Source organism: Megalobrama amblycephala, linkage group LG4 (genome assembly GCF_018812025.1).
Source record: "Megalobrama amblycephala isolate DHTTF-2021 linkage group LG4, ASM1881202v1, whole genome shotgun sequence".
NCBI classification, from domain to species: Eukaryota; Metazoa; Chordata; class Actinopteri; order Cypriniformes; family Xenocyprididae; genus Megalobrama; species Megalobrama amblycephala.
Genome location: NC_063047.1, coordinates 54826262 through 54848166, shown reverse-complemented (window position 1 = coordinate 54848166; position 21905 = coordinate 54826262). Strand labels below are relative to the sequence as shown.

The 21905-nt window shown below is 35.7% G+C and overlaps 1 protein-coding gene across 10 annotated transcripts in view; it reads left to right on the top strand.

Annotated features, from left to right (window-relative positions):
• specc1 (sperm antigen with calponin homology and coiled-coil domains 1) overlaps positions 1-21905 on the top strand; it is a 228311-nt gene that overhangs the window by 73075 nt on the left and 133331 nt on the right. For 9 of the 10 annotated variants that reach the window (XM_048190068.1, XM_048190067.1, XM_048190060.1 and 6 more), the window contains exon 3: positions 546-681. In XM_048190068.1, coding sequence (XP_048046025.1) covers positions 546-681 — 136 coding nt within the window. Of the gene's footprint in view, positions 1-545; positions 682-6334; positions 6832-21905 lie in introns of those variants that run through there. The other variant, XM_048190070.1, reaches the window with a different exon arrangement.

The window sequence follows — 21905 nt, the reverse complement described above, 5'->3', positions numbered from 1 at the left end:
CCAAATCCATTGTTAGCTTCACTTCCTGTTTCATAAGATCCCTTCATCTCATCGATTTTTGAAGGCAGCATAGATGTATCCTTCGCTGCCTTTGATATCCCACAATCCTGTCTGTGCCTTCCATTCTGTAACAGTTGAGCTAGAAAAATAAAGATGGCATCCGAAAGTTGCGTTTGCTGGTCAGTTTGTTTGTAAATGTGTGTTTTTGACCAACGTTTTTCACTTTTGATGTCATTTCTAGCGAGAAATAACTGTAGTAAATAAATATTTGTTTAGGTTTCACAAAAGCTAGTGCCATTTTGCTGTAGATAATTAAACTGTTATGCTGCCTCAGAAGTCTATCTGAAATCCGTTTCGTGAGGTGCCTTCAACAAATGCTACCTGATAAGGCAGCGAGGCAACAAGTCAGCTGTCTAGGTTTTCGGATGCAGCCAATATGTTGTGACCATGAACATGTCCCTTCCCGGTCACAGTACAAAACATATTTTGTGAAAAATTTGATTCTCAGCTGTTTTCACTGCCACTATTAATATTCTTGTGTGTAGATAAAAAGGGCGAGCAGTGATGATGCTTTGGCTAAACCTGTTCTGGGTTCAGTGGCTGCAATGTCCCGCATGAAGAAGACCATCACCACAGGAGCCATCTCTGAGCTTACAGACAACAGACCACGCAGCGCTTCAAGTAGGATTTTACAACCTATAGACATAAATCTCATGCAGTCGTACTTATTTCCTAAATAGTGTGCGGTTTAAACAGAGATGATTTTGTTACTTTTTGAATTATTTAATAATTATGTTTATTTAATCTCTTAATTTATCTCATAAATGGTAAGTAACGTGTGGATGGAATACTATATATTTCAAATGTTCATGTTTCACTATATTGATATTTATCAGGGTTTCTGCGGGTCTTAAAAACTTTTAAAAAGTCTTAATATGTCCTTTTAATCAGAGCAGAAGGTCTTAAATTCCTAAAATCATGGCATTAAACATTGCATGCATTTCAAAAAAAGAATATCTTCCTCAGTATTTTTGTACTGTTTTCCAATACAAATATCTAAACATCTTTGAATCAAGATACATTAACTTGAAATGCAATTGTAAAAAAAAAAAAAAATGAGCAAAATTAATTGAGTTTATGCTCATAACAAGAACAAATATCTGTCAATGAGTTATCAAAACTTCCCTTTGAATTAAGCTGATTTTTCTGAGCCCACTGGCAGATATTTGTTCTTGTTTTAATCATAAACTCACTTCATTTTCATCAATTTCACAGAAAACAAGACTTCATACTTTCTGATATTTTTTTATCTCCAGTAAATGTATCTTGATTTAAGATACAAAATAATGTTTTTTTAAATAAATGAATTAAAAAGTAAATGTACTCTGAAGTGCTAATACAAATTATTGTGTTTCTTCCTAGATATTTACATTCAGAGAATATATTGATGTATTCTGTTCCCTTCAGTTTAGTCAAATTTTCTTTATTTGGTCTTAAATTTATGATCAAATCCTGCAGAAATATCCCTTCAAGGTCCCTTTTAGAATAAAATCACTGCCCAGCTCTTGTGAGTGCAGATGATCACCTCTAGAGGTCACTAGGAGACCGTTCTCTGTTATTAAATCTCTATTGTACGCAGATGATGGCAGTTCAATATTTAACAATGTACAGTATTTGTGTAAAAGATAACTCCTTGGACTTGAACTATACTAAAGAAATACGACAGATTTGTTTTCCCAGCAGAAATGAACAGAATCCAAAGCTGATATGGAAAACAACATGACTTAGATTTCCAGTATTAGATGATGAAAACAGAACCACCAAAAGTGATCTGATTTGGTTCTGATTAAATTGTCTTTGAGAAATTAGATATGAGGGATTGTGTCTTTGTAGAGTGCATGTATCTGTGTTCTCTATTGACCTCAGATGGGGTAGATGCCATGTTTAATGTATTCGCAAATGAAAACAAGGGATAGACTGTTTTATGCCTTGTACTATTTTGTACTTGTGTTTATTTGTTGGAGTAGATTGATGGAGTCTGATATCAATAATTCCTCTTTCGTCAACATTCCCACACACAGAAGAAAGATACAAGCTGGAATAGACATTGTGTTGAACAGGAATGCTGCCTGGCCACATGACCTCTGTGGGATTGGCCATATGTTAAAATACCGGTATCAGGGTGTAGCAGAATTCTTTGTACTTCATATAATGCTCTGCTGGCTGTTTTATCTGTAGGTGAAGGAGGTGCTATAGTGCTCAATTATTGAGATGGATGATGACATGAAAAATAGAATAAACAGAAAAATATCATGGTCAGATACTAGACAAGAGGACAGTGGAAAATATGGGAGATTTTTGTTCATTCTTGAAGAGATAGTTCACTTATAACTCATAATTTACATCATTCTCATGTCGTTGTAAACCTGTAAGCTGTTATTTTTTATGCAGAATAAAAAACAAAGATTTTTTTTTTTTTTATAAATAAAAAAATAAAATAAAAGAATTAACAAACCCCCCAAAAAAGAAAAAAAAAAGTCCACCCTAAACCTAACCCTCAAGTAGCTTTTAAGCAGATTGTATGAAAACATATAAATGAGATCATACAAATTCATCACTGATTTGCCAAAATGTAAAATTGTTACAAACTGCCATGATATATAATTTGAGACAGTAACAATGACAACTCACATCACCTTAGCCAGCCATAGCAGGGCATCATTAATATTTAAATGAAGCTTTCCTTTGCTGTTAGGTCTCAAAAATGCAATGAAGTGAGAGCCATTTGGTTTCTCATCTATAAATAACATCTATGTCAGCGTTAGTGGACAACCTGCCCATTGTACCTAAGGTCACATGTCCTTCTGTGCCGTCTTTTAATTAACACTCACATTTCCAATTTATAACACTTCACAGCTCTGTGATGCTGTATCAGTTACCATATAGAGACTGCTTATGTGAGCAGTTAGGCTGGCTGTAATAGCGCTTATGTCAATGTCAGACGTATTAAGTTTATGACTCAGTGTTGAGGATTTAGCGTATGTGTGAATAGTGCATTGTCACTCTGTTCCACACCGCCATCTTACAGGAGTTGAGACTCACAGACTGGTTCAGCTGAAGCTGATGGTTAATTAGACAGAGCTGCCATGTTAATCTCTCCCTTGATAGGCCATGTGTTGCCATTCTGCATACTAAATTCTGCAAAAAAAAAAAAAAAGTTTAAAAGTTTAGGGAAAGAATTCCCCCCCCCCCCCCCACTTTTTTTTTGAAAGAAATTAATATTTTCAACAAGGACGCATTAAAATGGTCAGAAGAGACAGTAAAGACATTTATGATGTTATAAAAGTTGTAACATTAGATTTATAGTCAGACAATCCTGAAATTTTTTTTTTTATCATGGTTTCCACAAATATACTAAGTGGCTAACTATAATAAGACGGAATGTTACCAGATCAGCATGTTAGAATAATTTCTGAAGGATCATGTGACACTGAAGACTGGAATGATGATGCTGAAAATTCAACTTTGCCATCGCAGGAATAAATTACATTTTAAAATATAATAAATTAGGCTATGTTCATGCTGTCAATTTTTGGGATTGACAACAGCATTTACTTACAGGTGTCAAATGTCTCGAAATGTCCTATTCACACAGCAACTTACAGTAGTGTCTCTGTCTGTATGAATGTGCAGGAGTCAAGCCTATATTCTCTTACCAGTAACCATAGCGTCAGTGCCCAAAGTAATACCAAAGATGGTGTCATCCATCGCGTTTATGAGACCTGAATATGGATGTGAGTTTGGTTATAGAATGCGGTCATTACTTCTGTAAATAACTAAACTGTGTGTGAACGTAACCGTATTAAGGAATCAAATACAGGACTGATGACCGTATTCTACTGCTTTGTGAATGTGGCTATAGAAGGACTTTGAAGATTGTTGTGTGACAGGGTTAAGACATACCCCCCCCCCCCCCCCCTCACTGTAATTTAAACAAGTACAAAGACATTTTTAGGCTATGGCTATGCATTCAGCAGTATGTATGCCTTAAGTGTTTGCTTCAAAACTGAAGTATACTTTGGGGTTTATACCAACAGGAATACCTGAATGGGACATGACATTAGTATCTGCAATGTACTGTTCACAAACTCCTATACTAGTAGTCCTACCTATAAAATGATTTATATATTACAGTTCAAATAATACACATTTTGCATGTAAAATTAATATACAGTATGTCCTTTAAAAAAAAATTAGCTGCACATTCCTGTTTGTAAACCCTCCTGGAATGCCTTGCCCCATTGAATTCAATTGTAAAATGTTTTTGTTTGTTTTTACAAACTGAGGGATGAACCAAAAATTTATTTTAGAGGTAATAGAAAATCTGATGCTCAGCTTGTATTAAACCTGAACATTCCTTTAATGTTTAACAGTGCTAACTCTGCACTCATGTACGGTCAGTGACATGAGACAGTAAGAGGTCTGAGTGGACACAGATCCGCTCAGCTGTAGTTTAAAGAGGTTTTGTGAGCTACATGAGTGCAGATTAGAACTGGGCTTATTTAACAAGGGTGGAGAGACTTTTATAACCGCAATAAAATTCAGGATTAAGACCAATAAGAAATAATATAATAATTCTTATAATAATTTACACTCTCTTTAATTACTTTACTAATTCACACACCCTTAAAAGAACTATCCAAAAGTGTGATGATGAACCTGGACAATGCCATCATCACTAGAGTACTTTTTTGTGTTTGCATTGATTGTATGAAAGGTTTGTTATCTGATGCATGTGGATGCATGTATTGAGAGACACCAACAGCAATTGTTCAAATATGGTGAATATATTTTCTAAAGCGGGGAGAGATGTGTGAATGCTATGATGTGTTAAATGTTTCTTTCATGCTTTATTTGTTGTGCTTGTTGGTATTATGATGATTGAATGTAAGAAATTAATTGTTGAATATGTATTTATGTGACATTGTTATGCAATGAAGTTTGGTGAGAAGTGTTACAGGGAAGGGTTCCACCCCGTGACAATGGTTTGTCCCACTAGTGTTTGGCGGGAAACTGGTCTATTTAATCCATTGTCTGAGTATGTTTGGGGCATTCTGTGTATGATGCAAGCGTTTGCATCTGTTTGTCTGAGGTGAGAAATACAGTTTTATATTGTGGATGTGCCACTGGGCATTGTTTAGGCCAGGTTTTGCTGCTCACAGCATTTTTTTTCTTTGTGTTTTAGCACAAGTATAAGTTGAATTAATTTTTGCATTAGATTTAGTTTTATTTTCTCTTTTTCTTTTTTTTTTGTACTTTGTTGGTTGCACCTGCTTTTGAAATTGCTTATAAAATAAAGCACGACTGGCATTTGGTAAAACCACTCCTGTGTACTTAGCCTTTCTAACTCCTCCCTGGCCTCTCGACAACACACAACATGACAAAAAGACACTGAGACTTCTGTACTTGAGTAAATGAAAGAAAGAGAGGCACACCAATAAATGGGAAAATAAAAACAAAGGAATAAGTCATTACATGGTTCTCTGGAACACTCGATTCTAATTGGTAAATTAGCAGAATTTTGTGGTCAGATTTTGTGTGTGTATGTTTGTCATGCTAAACTGTACAATTGACTGAATTTTTATATAGCTGATTTCAGTTTTCTAATATCACACCACAGTCTCTTGCTGCTCACACAAAATAACTCAAATCAATATTTTATGCCTGCTTATTTATTGATTTTGTAAGTAGCTGTATAAGAAGCAGGATAATCTGAGTTTATTTTATCACATTAAACCACTGAAAAAAACAACAACAAAAAACAACTGGAAAATAAACTGATATTTTTAGTACTTTGAAGAATTTAAAACAAATACATTTTATGATTTAAAATAATATTGACTATTCTGAACAATTTCTAGGTCAGTATATTTAGTGTTGTTGATCATGTTAATTAAAAAGCATATTTAGCTTCAATCATCTCAAATCATGCTGGACAACATGATCATCAGGTAGCTCATCATAAACTTGTGCCAGGGACAGATTCAGGCAAAGATGGCATAAATATTTTAACACATATGCATTCTACATGAATAAAGAATAAGGGGGAGGGATGGAGCTAAAGAAAATAACACATCTATCTTTTCATGCCTCCTACTGAGATCAGTCTAAATCGGGGGCTCTAATCTCCCGTACTGTGATAATGCAGCAATCTATGAGAGAGTAGCTTTGCACATGTGTGTCCAAATGTAATTGCCCCCTTTCTGCCCAGTGTCCTCCACTACAGAACAGATGAATGAGGTCAGAAAAGTTGATGTGGAAGGAGACAAATAGAACCTCCTCTCCATCATACATACTCTTTATTTCTGGAGATAGAGTAAAGTGAAGGAAAGATAGAGCAAGATAAAAGAGGGAGTTGCTTGCTCTAATTTTCATGCCTCAGTTGGAGGAGGAGCAGATATACAGACAGGCCACGCCCCCAAAACAGAGACTCTACTAATAACATACTGAATACACTCCTGCTGCAGCTGCTGCCCGACGCTAAGAGAGAGACAGAACAAGTGAATGAGAAGAAGATTGAAAGAGTTGCACTGGGACAGACTGACAGTCAGCAGGAATGTTGTCTGGCTGCTGATTCACAGCCAGCAGGGTGAGAGGAGAGGACAAACACCTCTGTTTCATTGTCTTTGTCTCGTATGCACCAGCGGCAGTGAAGTGAGTGTGCACTGTCAGGTGTGTCAGAGCTCTGCTCTAATGGATTAGTGTCTTCTGTGGAGCAGCGTGTAGCAGCCATGGGGAACCAGGAAACCCGGGTGGAGGAGCCGGACACAGGTCTGACTAACATATCACTGTTCTGAAAGAACGGTTGTATTGTCATTCATTTTGGATGGGGTTGTGTGTTTGTTAGTGCGATCAACTCTCTTTGTGTGATTAGCGCTCTAATATGCTTACTCTCTGTCTATTATTATTTCCTACATTTTCTCTTTTTACTCTATATATCTGTTGGTTCTGTCTGTTCTGCATCTTTTCATTCTCAACCTCTTCTTTCTGTCATTGGCACTTTTGTGAGCGTCCAGCTGTAGGGGTGAATGTAAATTGAATGACAAATGGAGCTTTTATGCACACTTGTCTGGATTAGTGTTGTCACGATACTGGAATTTCTAACTACGATACGATACCTTGAAAAATATCGATATTCAATACTATTTTCAATACTGCTGGGAAAACTGCCACATGTACTGCCATATAGATATTTTTATTATCTCATATTTTTTTGATAATTTTGGTAATTTTGTTGCAATAGCTTACACACAGCACAGAGAGGCTTTATTTGAAACTTTAAATTTACAAATAAAAAGACAAGTAGACAGTCAGTAATAAAATAAGGACAAATAAAGTGCAAACAATAGCACAAATACATACAACAATATAAAAAGACAACTGAAAGTTTTTCAGCTGGGTCTAACAGTAGCATTCGAGTAAGAAATACTACAGAAATTAAATAAAGCAATCAAATGTAAAATAACACTGCATAGTCTTCACTGTAAAAAATAAATAAATACAGATTAATGCTAGCAATTAAAGTTACAAAAGTTATTCAGTCAAGAGCAAAGAATGACTTTCTCTTTCTCTTTCATTCTCTGAATAACATGACAAAACGTATGTACAGATCCAATATACTGTTACACAACAATTTTTTCAAGTATTTACATTCCAAAACTGTGTTTAGCTGAATACTCACTAAGATAGGCATTTTGACATAATTTTGTGTGTTTGACCGTTTAAGCGCAAATAAATTTCTCAAACATCACGAGATGTTTGAGAGGCATACCACTTATATAGATCAGTGGGGTGCAGTGATAAACACGCTTTTGGTGTGAGCGCAACACCTGCAGGAATGAGTAAAATTATGCGCAATACCTGCACCCCGTGCTGAACTTCAGGACCTGTAACACCAACACTATTCAACTGGAGCAAAAGAGATGAGTTAGTAAGAGGAGTGTGTCAAAATGTCAAATTGTTGTCGGAGAGAACGAGAACGTGCAGCTGGTATTATTGATGCTGTAGAAAAGCAGTATTGGAATTGTTTGAGATATTTCAGTATTGATACATATCAAAATATTGATATTTTTGACAATAATAGTCCAGATCCCATTGCTCATTCCACTGCTGTGTGTGTATATCTTGACAAGACACACTGACTCATCTCAGAAATAGTGTTTATTGACCACATAGTAATAATGCAAGCATCACTTTTTTCAAACCCCTAACACTTGCGATGACTTTTGATTGCGATCTGGCGGGCAATAAAAATATCATAAATTCACTTTAAAAGAGGGACCCAAGCTATATTTAGAGATCATGATATCATAGAAACTCAAAATTGACAATTCTTATTGTTTTATAGAATGTTATATATATATATATATATATATATATATATATATATATATATATATATATATATATATATATATATATATATATATATATATATATATAACAATTTTTTAAATAGTTTTTCATCAAAAATATTAACGTTCCCTCCCCCTCACAACGACATCTCTTTTATGACGACGTGTATATGTGACTGGGCTATAAGGTTGTTTAATGGCCAGAATTTGAATCCTTTCACCTCAGCAACCTGTCACTCACATGAAACAATCATTCATTTATTTATTAAGGAATTATTACGCAATGCTCACTTTCTACTATCCATTCAGTTGCCAAGCAATAGACATTCTCCCCTATTTTTTTTTTTTTTCTCTCATTCGATAAAAATCTGTATATAAAAATCCTGTTATGCGGTTATCGGTGTGTGTGCTAGAAATATGCTGAGTAACACTGAATGAAAAGAGTCTCAATGCTAAAAAAATTGTCTCTCTACAGTGTGTGCGGTTACATATCCACAATCCACCCTGTGGGATAAACTTTCTATTGCATTTCCATTTCAAAGTTTGCGTCATTTCAACCATCCTTAACAGCAGATGGAAAGCAACAGTTTGCTTTATCTCGCTGTCCTCCTGCACATCCTCAGTCTCTTGGGTCGCTCTTTCTCCATATCACTTTATATATTGGGCTGTTTCTGTTCTTGACTTATTTACTGTGGCTTATGAAAGTTGACATTCAGTTCAATGGCAATGTTATTGTAATCTTCTCCTGTTGTGGTGACTGAATCGTGGGCTTGATACACAAGTGAAAATCATGATTTTTCTGAAAATTGAGTTCTCTGCGGTTGGTCTTCTTTGTAAGGCCACTTAGTACATTTCTTTGTTAGATTTGCTGGAATTTGAAGTCTTGATGTGTGTGTGTGGCTGGTAAATAAGGATGTGTGTTGTCTGGCAGAGAGATTGTGGCTGACTGCCACTTTTACCACTGCAGGAGCCTTATCTACGATGGAAAACGCTGCCAAACTCTGTGTGTTTGTGTGTCTTTATGTATGTGTTTGAGATGAAACAGTAGATTCTTATACTGAACACACACAAACACTCCGGAGCTGAGGTTAGGCTTTATCTACCCCTACAACTTGACACCTTTTGGCAAAAGTAAAGATTGTTTTAAAAAAATATCAGTTGCAGCGCTCTGAATGTTCACATAAAGAGTTTCATTTTGATGCTGATAACATTTCCTTCCACTGTCCAGATGCTGATAATTTTTGATTTATCAAATATAATTTTTAGTAAAGCAGCCGTCACATTGAAAGGAGAATGAGTGAAGATTAATTTATGATGTAGAAGGCTTGGACTGATAAATGAGTCTTTGAAAGAGTCAAGATTAGATAAATCTTGAAAATTGAAAAATAAAAATAAGTGAACATCATTTTAAAACAGATGGAATCCTTTGGCTTCCCTTCTTGTTTTAAAACAGAAAGATTTCCAATATTATGATGAAGGGATACAGCTACGCCACTGCCTGTTGGCATACATCTTTACAAGATGTGAACTTGTGCACTGCGTAATGCGTGTCAACGTTACACTGTGCATGTGCCCCAGAGACTTCTGATTACGATTGAGAAAGTAGTTGGATTCAAGCGTTTACATGGTAATTTTTTGCTGTTGGATCGGATTAGAAAAGGAATAAACCACCCCTTCCAATCCGATCGAAATTTCATTCGGATCGAGCTCAATCGGATCGTTTAAGGTGTTTACATGAACATATTTCAATCCGATTGAGCTGTCAATCCGATTACAAATTGATTATTTGGGTGCATGTAAACGTAGCCAGTGAGCGATGAATCTAATTTATTTTCTTAATATTTCTCTTCTGGCCCATAGTGAGAATTTTTTTTTATTTTTCGTGAATCGAGAAGTATTTTGTGTTAAACAAGTTGTTCTTTAAATGAGAAGTAAGCTAACTAATATTTTATTGTCCTCGCAGCCCGTTAACTCTGAGATCTTGTCATATTTTATTACCATTTTTTTACCATTTTTTTAAACTATAGTGAATAAACTGTATTAATTTATTCAGACAATTTCATTCATTTTCGTTTGACTGTGTGTGTGTGTGTGTGTGTATGTGTGTGTGTGTGTGTGTATATATATATATATATATATATATATATATAATATGTGTGTATATATATATATATATATATATATATATATGTGTGTATATATATATATATATATATATATATATATATATATATATATATATATATATATATATATATATATATAATATGTGTGTATATATATATATATATATATATTAGGGGTGACCCTGAATAGTCGACGATTCGAATCTTCGATAGGAGGAGCCTGATTCGACTACCAATCTCACAGTCGAATCGTCGCAGAGGTGTTATGAGACGAGATATGGATGCGCTCAATATCTGATTTTACATAGACATACCGGTTCTTTCCCATTAGGTTAATATACAGCCTATTATGTTAATACCATAAATAAAAATGTGAAAAGAAAGAAGCTTTTAATAAATATTTTTAATGTGCGTGAATAAATCCAACCACCCCTGTGACCGATTTAAGTTTCACTTCCATCATCCGTGACCGGCAGAGGAGCATCTTTGCGGCAGGGATTAAATCTTTAACAATGTCTTGGATAAAGTGTACAGTTGGATGCACTTTGAAATGGTAAAAGATGATCCAAAAAACGTATGATGCAAGTTGTGCCAACAGCTCATGTCCTAGAACTCAACAACGACAAACACTGCGGCGCGCTTCTGCCGGCCAACAAGCTGACTATAGCGCGCTATTTGAAAAGACTCAAACGGACATGGGCAGATCGCGTGAAAGACTGGATTTTTCTCTCTCAATCAGGTAGGGTAGCTACAAGTGATTTCAAACTATTTCAGCCGCTTGTAATTTGATTTTTGAATGTTTAGCTAAAAAGACTGCCAATCCAGTTCAGCGTTTATTGTCTCTGCAGTTAAAAAGACAAAGTTGACAATTCTGGCTATACTTTCGTTATTTTAATAATTTCTTTAATTTGAATTTATTTATTGATCACTCTGGGTTATGTAATTTAATTATTTGTGGCTTATGTTTTGAATATATGTTCCCCTGCACTTCAGGCATTTTGCAGTTTGACTCGATCATATTTCTGTTCTAATTCAATTCTGTAAATTAATGTTTGATAAAAAAAAAAAAATATATATATATATAATTAAATTTTTTGGTGCATCAATTTTGCGCTGTAGAGTTAAAGCTTTCTTGCACAGACAGTTTAGCCGATGTAATTTGTTTTGCCTACATATGAAATGTATATCTGCAGTGTGGCTTTTCTGCAGTTATTTTTATATATATTTAAGGTTTATTGATCCAAAATGTTTTTATTCGTTTTCTTCTATATCTTTGTGTGGTGTTCTGTACATCGTGGCTGTGAATGTTTATCCACGTTGCCTTTCATTTGTTTAAAAAAGATAAAATCATTGTCAGTTTCGTCTATCACTTGACAGGCAGTTTTGGTCGGTTTATTAGAAAGATGTTTCTCTGTGCTGCGTGAAAGAAAATAAAAGTTGTCTTAAGCCGCGCCCGCGGGTAGGCTATAGGCCTTAGGCCTACTTAATTTTCCGTGTCCCGCTCCATCTCGTGGCCCTTTCAAAGTCCGTGCGCACTCTCTAGTGGACTGCTGTTTTTCAAGCTTTCTGTCACTGCAGTGCACAGCAATAGCTGTGCTCACAGAAAAGCAAAAGACGCTTGCGATGCTTTGCTTTAAGAAGTTCTGTGGGGCCGTTCACATATTGCGTCTTTTCCGCGTGCAAGTCAGTTATTTTTTTCAAATGTATCCGCGCGGCAGGCGCGCTCATAATGGGATCAACGCGGTCGCGACGCGCATGCAATTCTCAACTTTTCAGAATGCCGCAAGCGCACCGCAGGTCGTGTGACAAGAATCAACCGATCAGCTATGGCCTTTCCGTAACAAAACATCAAAAGCTCAAAACACGGAACAGCTGATCATAGCTGTACATGGTGATTTTTATATCTTATCTCCATCAATATATCTCGTAGTAAAACTAATGCAAGGGCTAGAAATCATTTATCCTTTGCAGAAACATCCTGATCCTCTTGGAGAGCTCAGTTCATGGTTGCATAGCAACGACCGACGCCACGGGAGCGCAAGCACTTTGGAAAGAAGAAGCGGTGCGGCCGCGCCTTCCACGCGTTTTTAGACGCGATATGTGAACGGCCCCTATTCATAATTCTAAGTTCATGTTAAATTTTACATTTTTTTTTCAGTGACAGACAGCCCTATTCAACTGTTAATTTGAATACAGAAGGTTTTTATTGAAATTTTATTTTTATTTATTTTATTGAAGTTTTATTTATTTATTTTATTGAAATGTGATCTTGTATGTACAACAAGGAAAATTATTGAAATTTGTTCATGTTTTTTGAATAAATCTTGTTTGAATTTCAGTTTCATTTTGTTCAAAATATCGTGATACATATCGTATCGTGAACTCCGTATCGAGATACGTACCGTATCGTGACCTGAGCGTATCCTTACACCCCTGGTCATGGAGTACCCCTACAGGCGGTGTCCAGAAGGACGGTGCTCTCTGTACTTTTGTCAGATTTTATAATCTGGATATCCCGACCTTACAAGCTCGGGTCCTCTCGGTATGATACGGCGGCCTCTGTCGAGCTCCACCATCATGCCACTCTAGAGGGTTAGCTCCCTCCTTGCAAGTGTAACATAAAGGGTTCGACGGCCTTGCCCATCTCACTTGTCCGCTGGTTCCCCTGTGGTGTCTAAGACAAGTCCAGTCGTTCCCTGCCATGGCACGGCGCGGTTGAATTCATTCCCCATACGCAGTACGAGTGAAGTGTCGAAAGGGAAACTAACTTGGTTGCGAACGTAACCTCGGTTCCCTGGGTTACGGAATGAGTACTGCATTCTAGGCCGTGCCACAAGGCTGCTGCTTCAGTGTCGTTGCTTCAGTCGAATGACCTGAAATCCTATGGCGAAATGCTCGCTTATATAGCCATACGCCCCGCCCATTCTGTCGGGCTTTGCCGCGCTGCATCGCCATAAGCTTGCGCAGCTCCGCCGTGCCGTCATTGGTTCAAAAAGTTCTCAAGTTTGAACCAATGGCCGTGCAGTTACATTGCGCTTTTGAAAAAGGCTTCAGCAGCGGGGAAGAAAGGAGACCTTTCCCCATACGCAGTACTCGTTCCGTATCTCAGGGAACTGAGGTTATGTTCGTAACCGAGTACGTTTTTTCTGCTTCAGTTTTTGATGGCATGAGTCTGAACCAATGAAATGTGATTTTCAAACTCATGCTGATGTAAACAAATCGATCTTACTCACGCTTACTGACAGATCCGAAGCGTTCTCATAAAGACGCCTCAGACAGCATGCGATCCCGATATACACATATAAACAGTATTATACTTCAAAATATTGAAGTAAAATATTGAAAAAAAGTTGATTATATATTTTCCTATAGATATTTGGTTTTGACGAGGTGTGTGCCAAATTCTGTGTTATTAACAGGGATTTTAAGGTATGGTTGCTAGGTGATTTTACTTTGCTTACTATCGACTTCAAACAGGTGTAGCTCAGTCATTTTTCCAACTAAATATAGGAGAGCGCGGGGCACAACCTAATGCTTTTTGACTTTCTCAGTTTGTGTAAATCAACTTAGTGTTCAGAGAATTTTTTTGTTCCACATTAATTTCACACATGTCTGGTACATATGTACATATGTGGCTTTGTTTTATTAATACAGTGTATACTTTTTTCTAACGTTCTATACGTTTTATTAATACAGTGTATACTTATTTACCCCGAAAGAAGGAAAGTGAAATGTGACAACATGCCCCATAGGTGGGGCACGTTGTAACATGACTATTTGACAGCTAACAATGTTATGTGATTGATTTAAAAAAAATATATACATGACAAACTAAAATATTTTGTCAATAAAAGACAATAAATATTTTTTTATATAAAATAATAGCATTTTTTTTTTTTTTAGAAATTCAAATTTAAATAATTTTGTAGTTTGACAATGAACACTCTGTAAAACACAGCTATACAGCACTGGTCAAAACAATACACCCAAACAGACGAAGAAATATATTCAGACATTCAGAAAAACACAGAGCTGAACAAAAACACTCCTCTCCCTCCACTCACAGCTCTCACAGAACACGAGACAAATAGACGAGCCAGTACAAATGCTGAACCTTTCTTGAAATAATATTTTCTGGATGTTCAGGTTCTTCCTCTCAGTCTATATTCATCTTTTTTTCCATAGTTTATCAACAGAAATTCATAGAAGTTGATTATGCCAGTTGTATCGTAACTGTATAGAATAGTATAGTTCTAATAGTGGGGCACATTGTAACGCAGTTACAACAAACCCTATCTGCTTAACTACTTAAACCTGGTTAGTGTCTTCTGATAGTTAGTGAAGCATTAAAGAACTACCCAAACTGCTAAACAAGAGATGGGAGATTAAAATAATATCAGATTTGTCTAATTTTAAATAAACACAAAAAAATTTTGATGAAAAATTAGCTTAAATAATACATTTACTTTTGCTATTGTTAAATAAATGTTCAGTGATATCTCCCAAAGATTTCTGAATTTTGGCGCAATTTTTTCTCTATATATTGTCGATATGGCAACTAGTAAATACGAAGTTTCTTCATGCTAGTGTGTGTGGAAGTATTTAAACCATGTGTGTTACAACTAACCCCGTATTAGTTTGTGCCCCACGCTCCCCTCCCTCATTTTGAAGGTTTGTTAATAGAGATTGTGAAAATAACAAAAACTCATTTTTGAAAATTTGCTCATTGCGACTCATTTTGCCAGCATGGGTCACATATATAATGAACTGAACTGAAGACAAGCAAGAGTTTAGTTTTCAGGGACTGTACCCTTGCAGAGCAGAAAGTGCCCATTTCCATAAAACCAAAAAAACTAAAAGTAATAATGACATGAAACAATCTTGATAGTCATGAAATATATGTTTAAAGATGCTCACATAAGATTTTAACGTTCACAGCAAGAGTTTAGTTTTCAGGGACTGTACTCTTTCAGAGCAGTGAAGAGAGAGCATTTCCACAAACACCTTCTGAATTGCCTCAAAAGTATATTTGAGTTCTTTTGGGTATCCAAAATCCAAGATATGAAGAAAGTATAAAACTCTAGCAGTTCACAACGCTTAAGTTACATCCTACGCCTTCCCTGTTCAACTTATGGAATAAGTGTAACAGACGCAACGCCAGTTTACACTTTCATCATAACTTGAATATGGAAGGCAGCTCGTGCGGAAGCTGGATATTTTACTTCATAACTTGTTAAATATGGATATTTTTCTAACACAAACGCATCGCTTCGCTTCATACTCATTGAACCCCATCACTGCCGTTATAAAGCTCGAATGCGTCAGGATATTTATTAATATTTCTGCGAATGTGTTCATCAGAAAGAAGAAAGTCATTCACCTAGGATGGCTTGAGGGTGAGTAAAGCTTGGGCTAATTTTCATTTCAAAGTGAACTAATCCTTTAATAAAAGTTTTGAATTAATGAAACATACTCACCAGACATTTTCTGAACAGTGCAGAAGGATCCACATGTAGAAACAAAGGGAGACCTACCAAAACTGCTTGCTTTCTGTGATTCACAATATTTGAGGTCTGAAAAATAGGTACCAAATAAAAATAATTGCTAAAGACATGTCATGTAGTGTCACGTTGTGTGCTAAAGCACAGTTTACATGCATGCTTCATTTGTAAAATAATAAAACATCTACTAATGAGCCAATGAATTGACTCCTTTAAAAGGAGGCATTTACTAAATTCTTTCAATCTTTGTAGCAATGTGTTATTCTAAATTCATCAGCCCATGTTCACTTGAGAAATACACAATCAGTTTCCTCCTGAAAACAGTGAGACAATGTTATTTTCTGCAAATAAAACAAAAGGGCTCTGATAAATCATACAGTTTAGAGGTTACACATGGTTGTCATTAACATGTTACCTGTTGATCAAGCTTGTTAAGATCATCTTCCATCTCTTTTCCAAAAGCCCCCTGTATTGCTCTGTACAACTTCAGAAGTTGTGGTGTATGTTGGTGTAACTATGATCTGAATGTATCGAGGATGTATCGACTGGTAATGCGTTTCAACTCATTACCTATCTGATGAGAGAAATAACCACTAGAGCTAAATACTTGTTAAGGCTATTAAACCTGAAACCCAAAAACATGGCCACTAAATAAGCTATATGTGTTTGTGGCTATTGCTGACCAAAGCATGTTATGCTGCTAGCTACAGGCAATATATGATATACACCAACAATCTAAAACTTATTTTCAAGAAAGAATACAAAAATAATAAATCATATTGCGCCCCTTGTAAAAGAAGAGTTTTAAGCGCATTACACTGAGTCTTACACCATGTCTACGCTGGACACGATAGTGACACGACAAAAGACAATAACCCATTAAGAACAAGACATTTGTAGCTTCACGCCACATCCACTGATTATGGATTCATATCCATTTCCGTTGAGTCTTTTGCGTGCGATATGTTGACGGTGTTAATCTAACTAGTCCACTTTGTCATGCTTTTTCTGTTATGTAATTAACAACAGTTAAGTCTATATAACAAATCTACACATTATTTCTGTTAACTGGTAAATATAGCCAGGATTGCAAAACATGAAGTTATATTTGTTAGATCACGTCGCAAACAATGCTTAATGATCACACTTATGTTTTACAAACATTTTAACAATCTAATAAATATAATAAAATAAATAAAGATACTTACTTTAAACGATGAAGTTTTAAAAGATTAAGTTTATTGTGATCTCGTGCTGCACGTTTGACTGACGATCAATAGTGCTATCATTCCATGTGAGCTCCAACGTCTGCATGTTACAGCGCGCATGCTCCAACCACTAAACCAACATGTGTGCTTGTAAACTTACATGTGTATATCCAGTCAACAGTTCAAATCAAGTTGGTTAGACAATTTTTGAACCAACTTATTTCCACTTAAGTCAACTTTTTTTAGTTTTATTGTCCAGTTAATAATAGATTGTTAAAACTTTTTGCAAGTTGGATTTTTTACAGTGTAGTAGTTAAAGACACTTAAAATAAAGTGGGTTTGTTCTGTCTAATGATTACATCTATATTGGACCATAATATTTGGATTCATGCAAAACTGTACATCTTTTTTCTTTGAATTTTCAAAGACATCAGATTTTCTTTTATAGAAGACCCCCAACCCCTGGATCCAGTGAGAGAGAAGAGACTCAAAACCTAGTAATCTTCACAGCAGAAATACTCTTTTAAGGTTAGCTTAGGTTACAGTCTCTGAGTCATAGCTGGTGTTTGGCTTCATGTTGTGAGAATGAGGTGGTTCATTGGAAGTGGAATCTCATTTTTTCTTTTTTCAGACATTCCCTTCTGCTACAGCTGAGATATACCAAGGAAGGAAGTCAAAAGCGACTATCCCAAAAATCCATGACATTCCTTTTCCGTTTTTTTTTCTTCTTTTTTTTTCTCATAAACGGAATGTGTCTTTTAAACTTTATTCTATTCATGTGTATCTGTAAGTGGACAGATTGGATGTTTAATTGCAGCAATGTGGGATGTTCCAGCAAAGCAATAGGGTGTTATTTTGCAGTAAGCTGAGCGGAGAATGAACTGGTGCCTGTGCTCAGCAGCTATTCAGATGACCCTCTCATTCAAATATGGCCCAACAGTGAGGCTATTTTCAGATCTGAAATAAAAAGCACCAGCCTGTACCCTGTATGCTGTTTGTCCATCGGGGTGGGTTAGAAAAATAGTGAAAAACTGGAGTAAAAGACAGCAAATGCATGAACAAAAAAGGACTGATGAGAGCTCCAACTAGGTTCATATTGTCCACATGTTTTAGGGTCTGTGTAATACTGAACTTTGATGCCAAGTGTTTTGCTGAGGGGAAAGGAAAGAGAGTGTTTTGATTGTAACACAGCAATAACAGTGCTGGTCATTAGAACAACAGCGCTGTTTGTTTTCTTTGTCCAGCTCATCAGCCTTTAAGTGTGCATTATCTACTTGTCAGCAGGGAGAGTTATTTTTGAGAACAACAGAAGGAAATGGAATTTTGGTCTGGATTTCTGGACTAGAAATGCCCATTCAATACAAAGAGAACAGCTACAGTGTTAATGGTTCATCTGTGTGTGGGAGTAAACATGATACTTGTTTTAAGCACATCTAGTTATTTTAACACTTTTATAAAGATGTTCTTCTTTAAAGATAGTGTTAGGGTTTAAAAGATGGTTTTTCTTCAGGTTTTCCTCTAATGGGGTATCCACACTAAAAAAAAAAAAAAAAAAAATGGTGTAGAAACAATTTTTACTCAGAAATGGCATGTACATTTCACAAACAATTAAGAAATGCAAGTAACACATTGAATGTGAAATTTTGAAGTAGAAAAACTAAAATAGTATTTTCTTGTAAAACACTCCAAAATTCTTTATTTCCAACTTCAATTTGTCTTGTCCAGTAGGTACTGTATTTTCCAGAAAGTCGCATTGGTGTGAAAGTCAGATTTTATTATTACATTCATAATATAAAATACCAGTGCATAACATAACTTATAGTTGTGTTCATATAAACAATATTTATTATTAACGCCAAACCTAGATACATTTATGAAACAAATGTGAATGTGCACAGTGATGTAACTGTATTTTATAGTGGAGCCACCTCTGCCGGCAGCTCAAGCTATTTGAGAAGCCGTGAAAACTTTCTTCTCCAGCTCAGGCCAACAGGCTTTGTGTCAACGATTTGCTTGTTTAGTCTTCTTCATTTCATTTCAAGGGCAGGGCTCAACACTAAGGTTTTTTTCTACTGGCCCCACCAAAATTTTTACTTGCCCTACAACAAAAAATGTATAAAGTAACAGAAAAGAAAATGGTTATTGTTTAACCATTTAAACAATAAAGTTATTGTTTTTGTTGTTTTTGATACATGTAACCTTAATAAATAAGGTTATGACACCAAAAGCTACTAGATTAGCTCACTCAAATTTTAAATATTATTTAAATAAACAAGTAATAAAATAGTAATAAATAATCAAATTACGAGTACTAGCACAAATGAATACAACAGAACAAACATATAAATTAAATAAACAATGCTCTTCAAGATTTTCATGTAGGTTTAAACAGGATTTTCAGGTATAGCAATTGTAATATCTATAACTATATAACTAGATATATAACTATAGATTAAGCTTTATTAATCAGTCAAGAGCAGTTACAGATGCGTAAATAATGTTTTGAAATGCTGAAAATATAAAACGTTAAAATACTGTTATTTGAAATTATTTTAAAAATGAAAAGACACTTTAAACCTGAAATTAAACCCGCCAGTAGGTGGCAGTAAGTCCCTGCTAATGAGCGAGTCATTGAGATTTAACCGGATTCAACCGATTCATTCAAACGGCTAATTCATTCAGGAAGTGTTGCTCAGAGACGCAAAACAATTCTGTGGACTTTGTTTGGAACTATTTTTGTTGGCGAAATAGAGTGAAACAGGCGATTTGGTGTCTAAAATGTAAGTCACTTGATATTAAGTTCTTGTTCATTAAACTGTATAAAATCAATATCACATTTGTAATATTGGTTAACTATATTAAATGATATAAATATAAAAGATATACTGGGGCATTTTTGCCCCTTACTTTGAATTCTGGTGCATTCTAAAGGCATTTTAGTATACTAAATCACGCGTAGTGAAAGTGTACACTAAATATGCACGTGCACTAGTCTAACGTCACGTAGTGTATGCGTGCACTCAATGAGTGTGTTTTTGTTTGGTTTTTGTAAATTGAGGGACAAACTCGATAATATCAGATCATTAAATCAACAATTACGATATTATAAACGATATATATTGCACACCCTACAGCACTGGCCCGATCGGGCAAGTTTACTGTTCCGTCTACTGTCTCGAGCGTCGTTCACACTGGCCCCGGGCCATCGGGTTGTCCTTATTGTCGAGCCCTAAAGGGTCACTTTACCTTTTCACTAGTCTCTTACCAATTTTTCACTTACATCAAATTTGCATTCTGCTGTACGATTGGAGTTTTCCTTTGCATACTGTACATCAGTTAATTTAAACTGAACCTTGTAACTTTTTCTGTTTTTTTTTTTTTTTTCATTTTTCGTACAATGCATTTTGTGTTATGATGAGGAGGTTGCGATGATGGAACTGATTTGTTTATCATACATATTTGTGTGCATGTATGCTCACTCTATTTATGTGCTTGACGTTAATTGCGTTATATATGTCACTTAAGCCGGGGACACACCTAACGATTAGCTGAAACATTCTAAGACTGAACTGAACACACATACCGATTGTTTCCTTCGACTGGAGCCGATTTATATACTCACACATGGAATTTAAACACCGACTGTAATCGCAGTCATAAGTATCAATTTATATTCATAATCGGCCTTACAATCGTTAAGTGTGTGCGCGGCAAGGTTCAGATGATAAAAAACTGAGACTTGGCACAGAAAATATGGTAACCACCTAGCAACCATCCCCAAAAATTTTTGCACAAGCAAACTTAAATGGTTATTTCAAGATAATTCAAAATCCTCTCCCTATGGACAGGTTAATTTAACAGATATTCAGAACTTATTATGTGCAGTATATACAGTGTGTGAGGTAAATTAGTTCCAGTCTTATAAGGTATTCACTGAATGAGCCTCTGTGTCCTGTGTGCAGAGAGGTGTGATTAATGGGGATATTATGCAAAGTGCTTCACCTGTAAAAGGGTGGTGACCTCCTGTTGTGCTCAAGGGCACAGCTCTGCCCTCACTTCAGCAGGTTTTCTTTCTCACGGTTAAAAGTGACACTTCCCTGCTGCAGCCAAATGGATGCAAACAAGGGCTGTCAATCAACTGCAAATTGAAATAAAATCAATTTTGTGCTGATTAATGAATGAAATTAATCTCATATGTCAATATCAGAAATCAGAATCAGAAAGAGCTTTATTGCCAAGTATGTTTGCACACACAAGGAATTTGTTTTGGTGACAGAAGAAGCTTCCAGTACACAGTGACAACAACAGTACACAGATAAAGGTAATTAGGTAGAATAAAAAAATAAAGAATAAAGAGATATATAAGATACACACATGTGTATATATATAAAAATAAACAAAAATAGACAAATTTGTATATACAGGTGTGCATATACAGTATATACAGCAGATTAGAATAGAATTTACATGGAATGGAATAAAAAGAGGTAGGTTATTGTCAAATAAATATAAGTGGTATTGCACTTATTGCTGAGTGGGGAGAACATTTAACTGTTCGTGAGGTAGATTGCCTGGGGGAAGAAACTTTTCTTGTGCCTGGCTGTTCTGGTTCTCAGCACTTTGTAGCGCCAGCCAGAAGGCAGCAGTTCAAAGAGA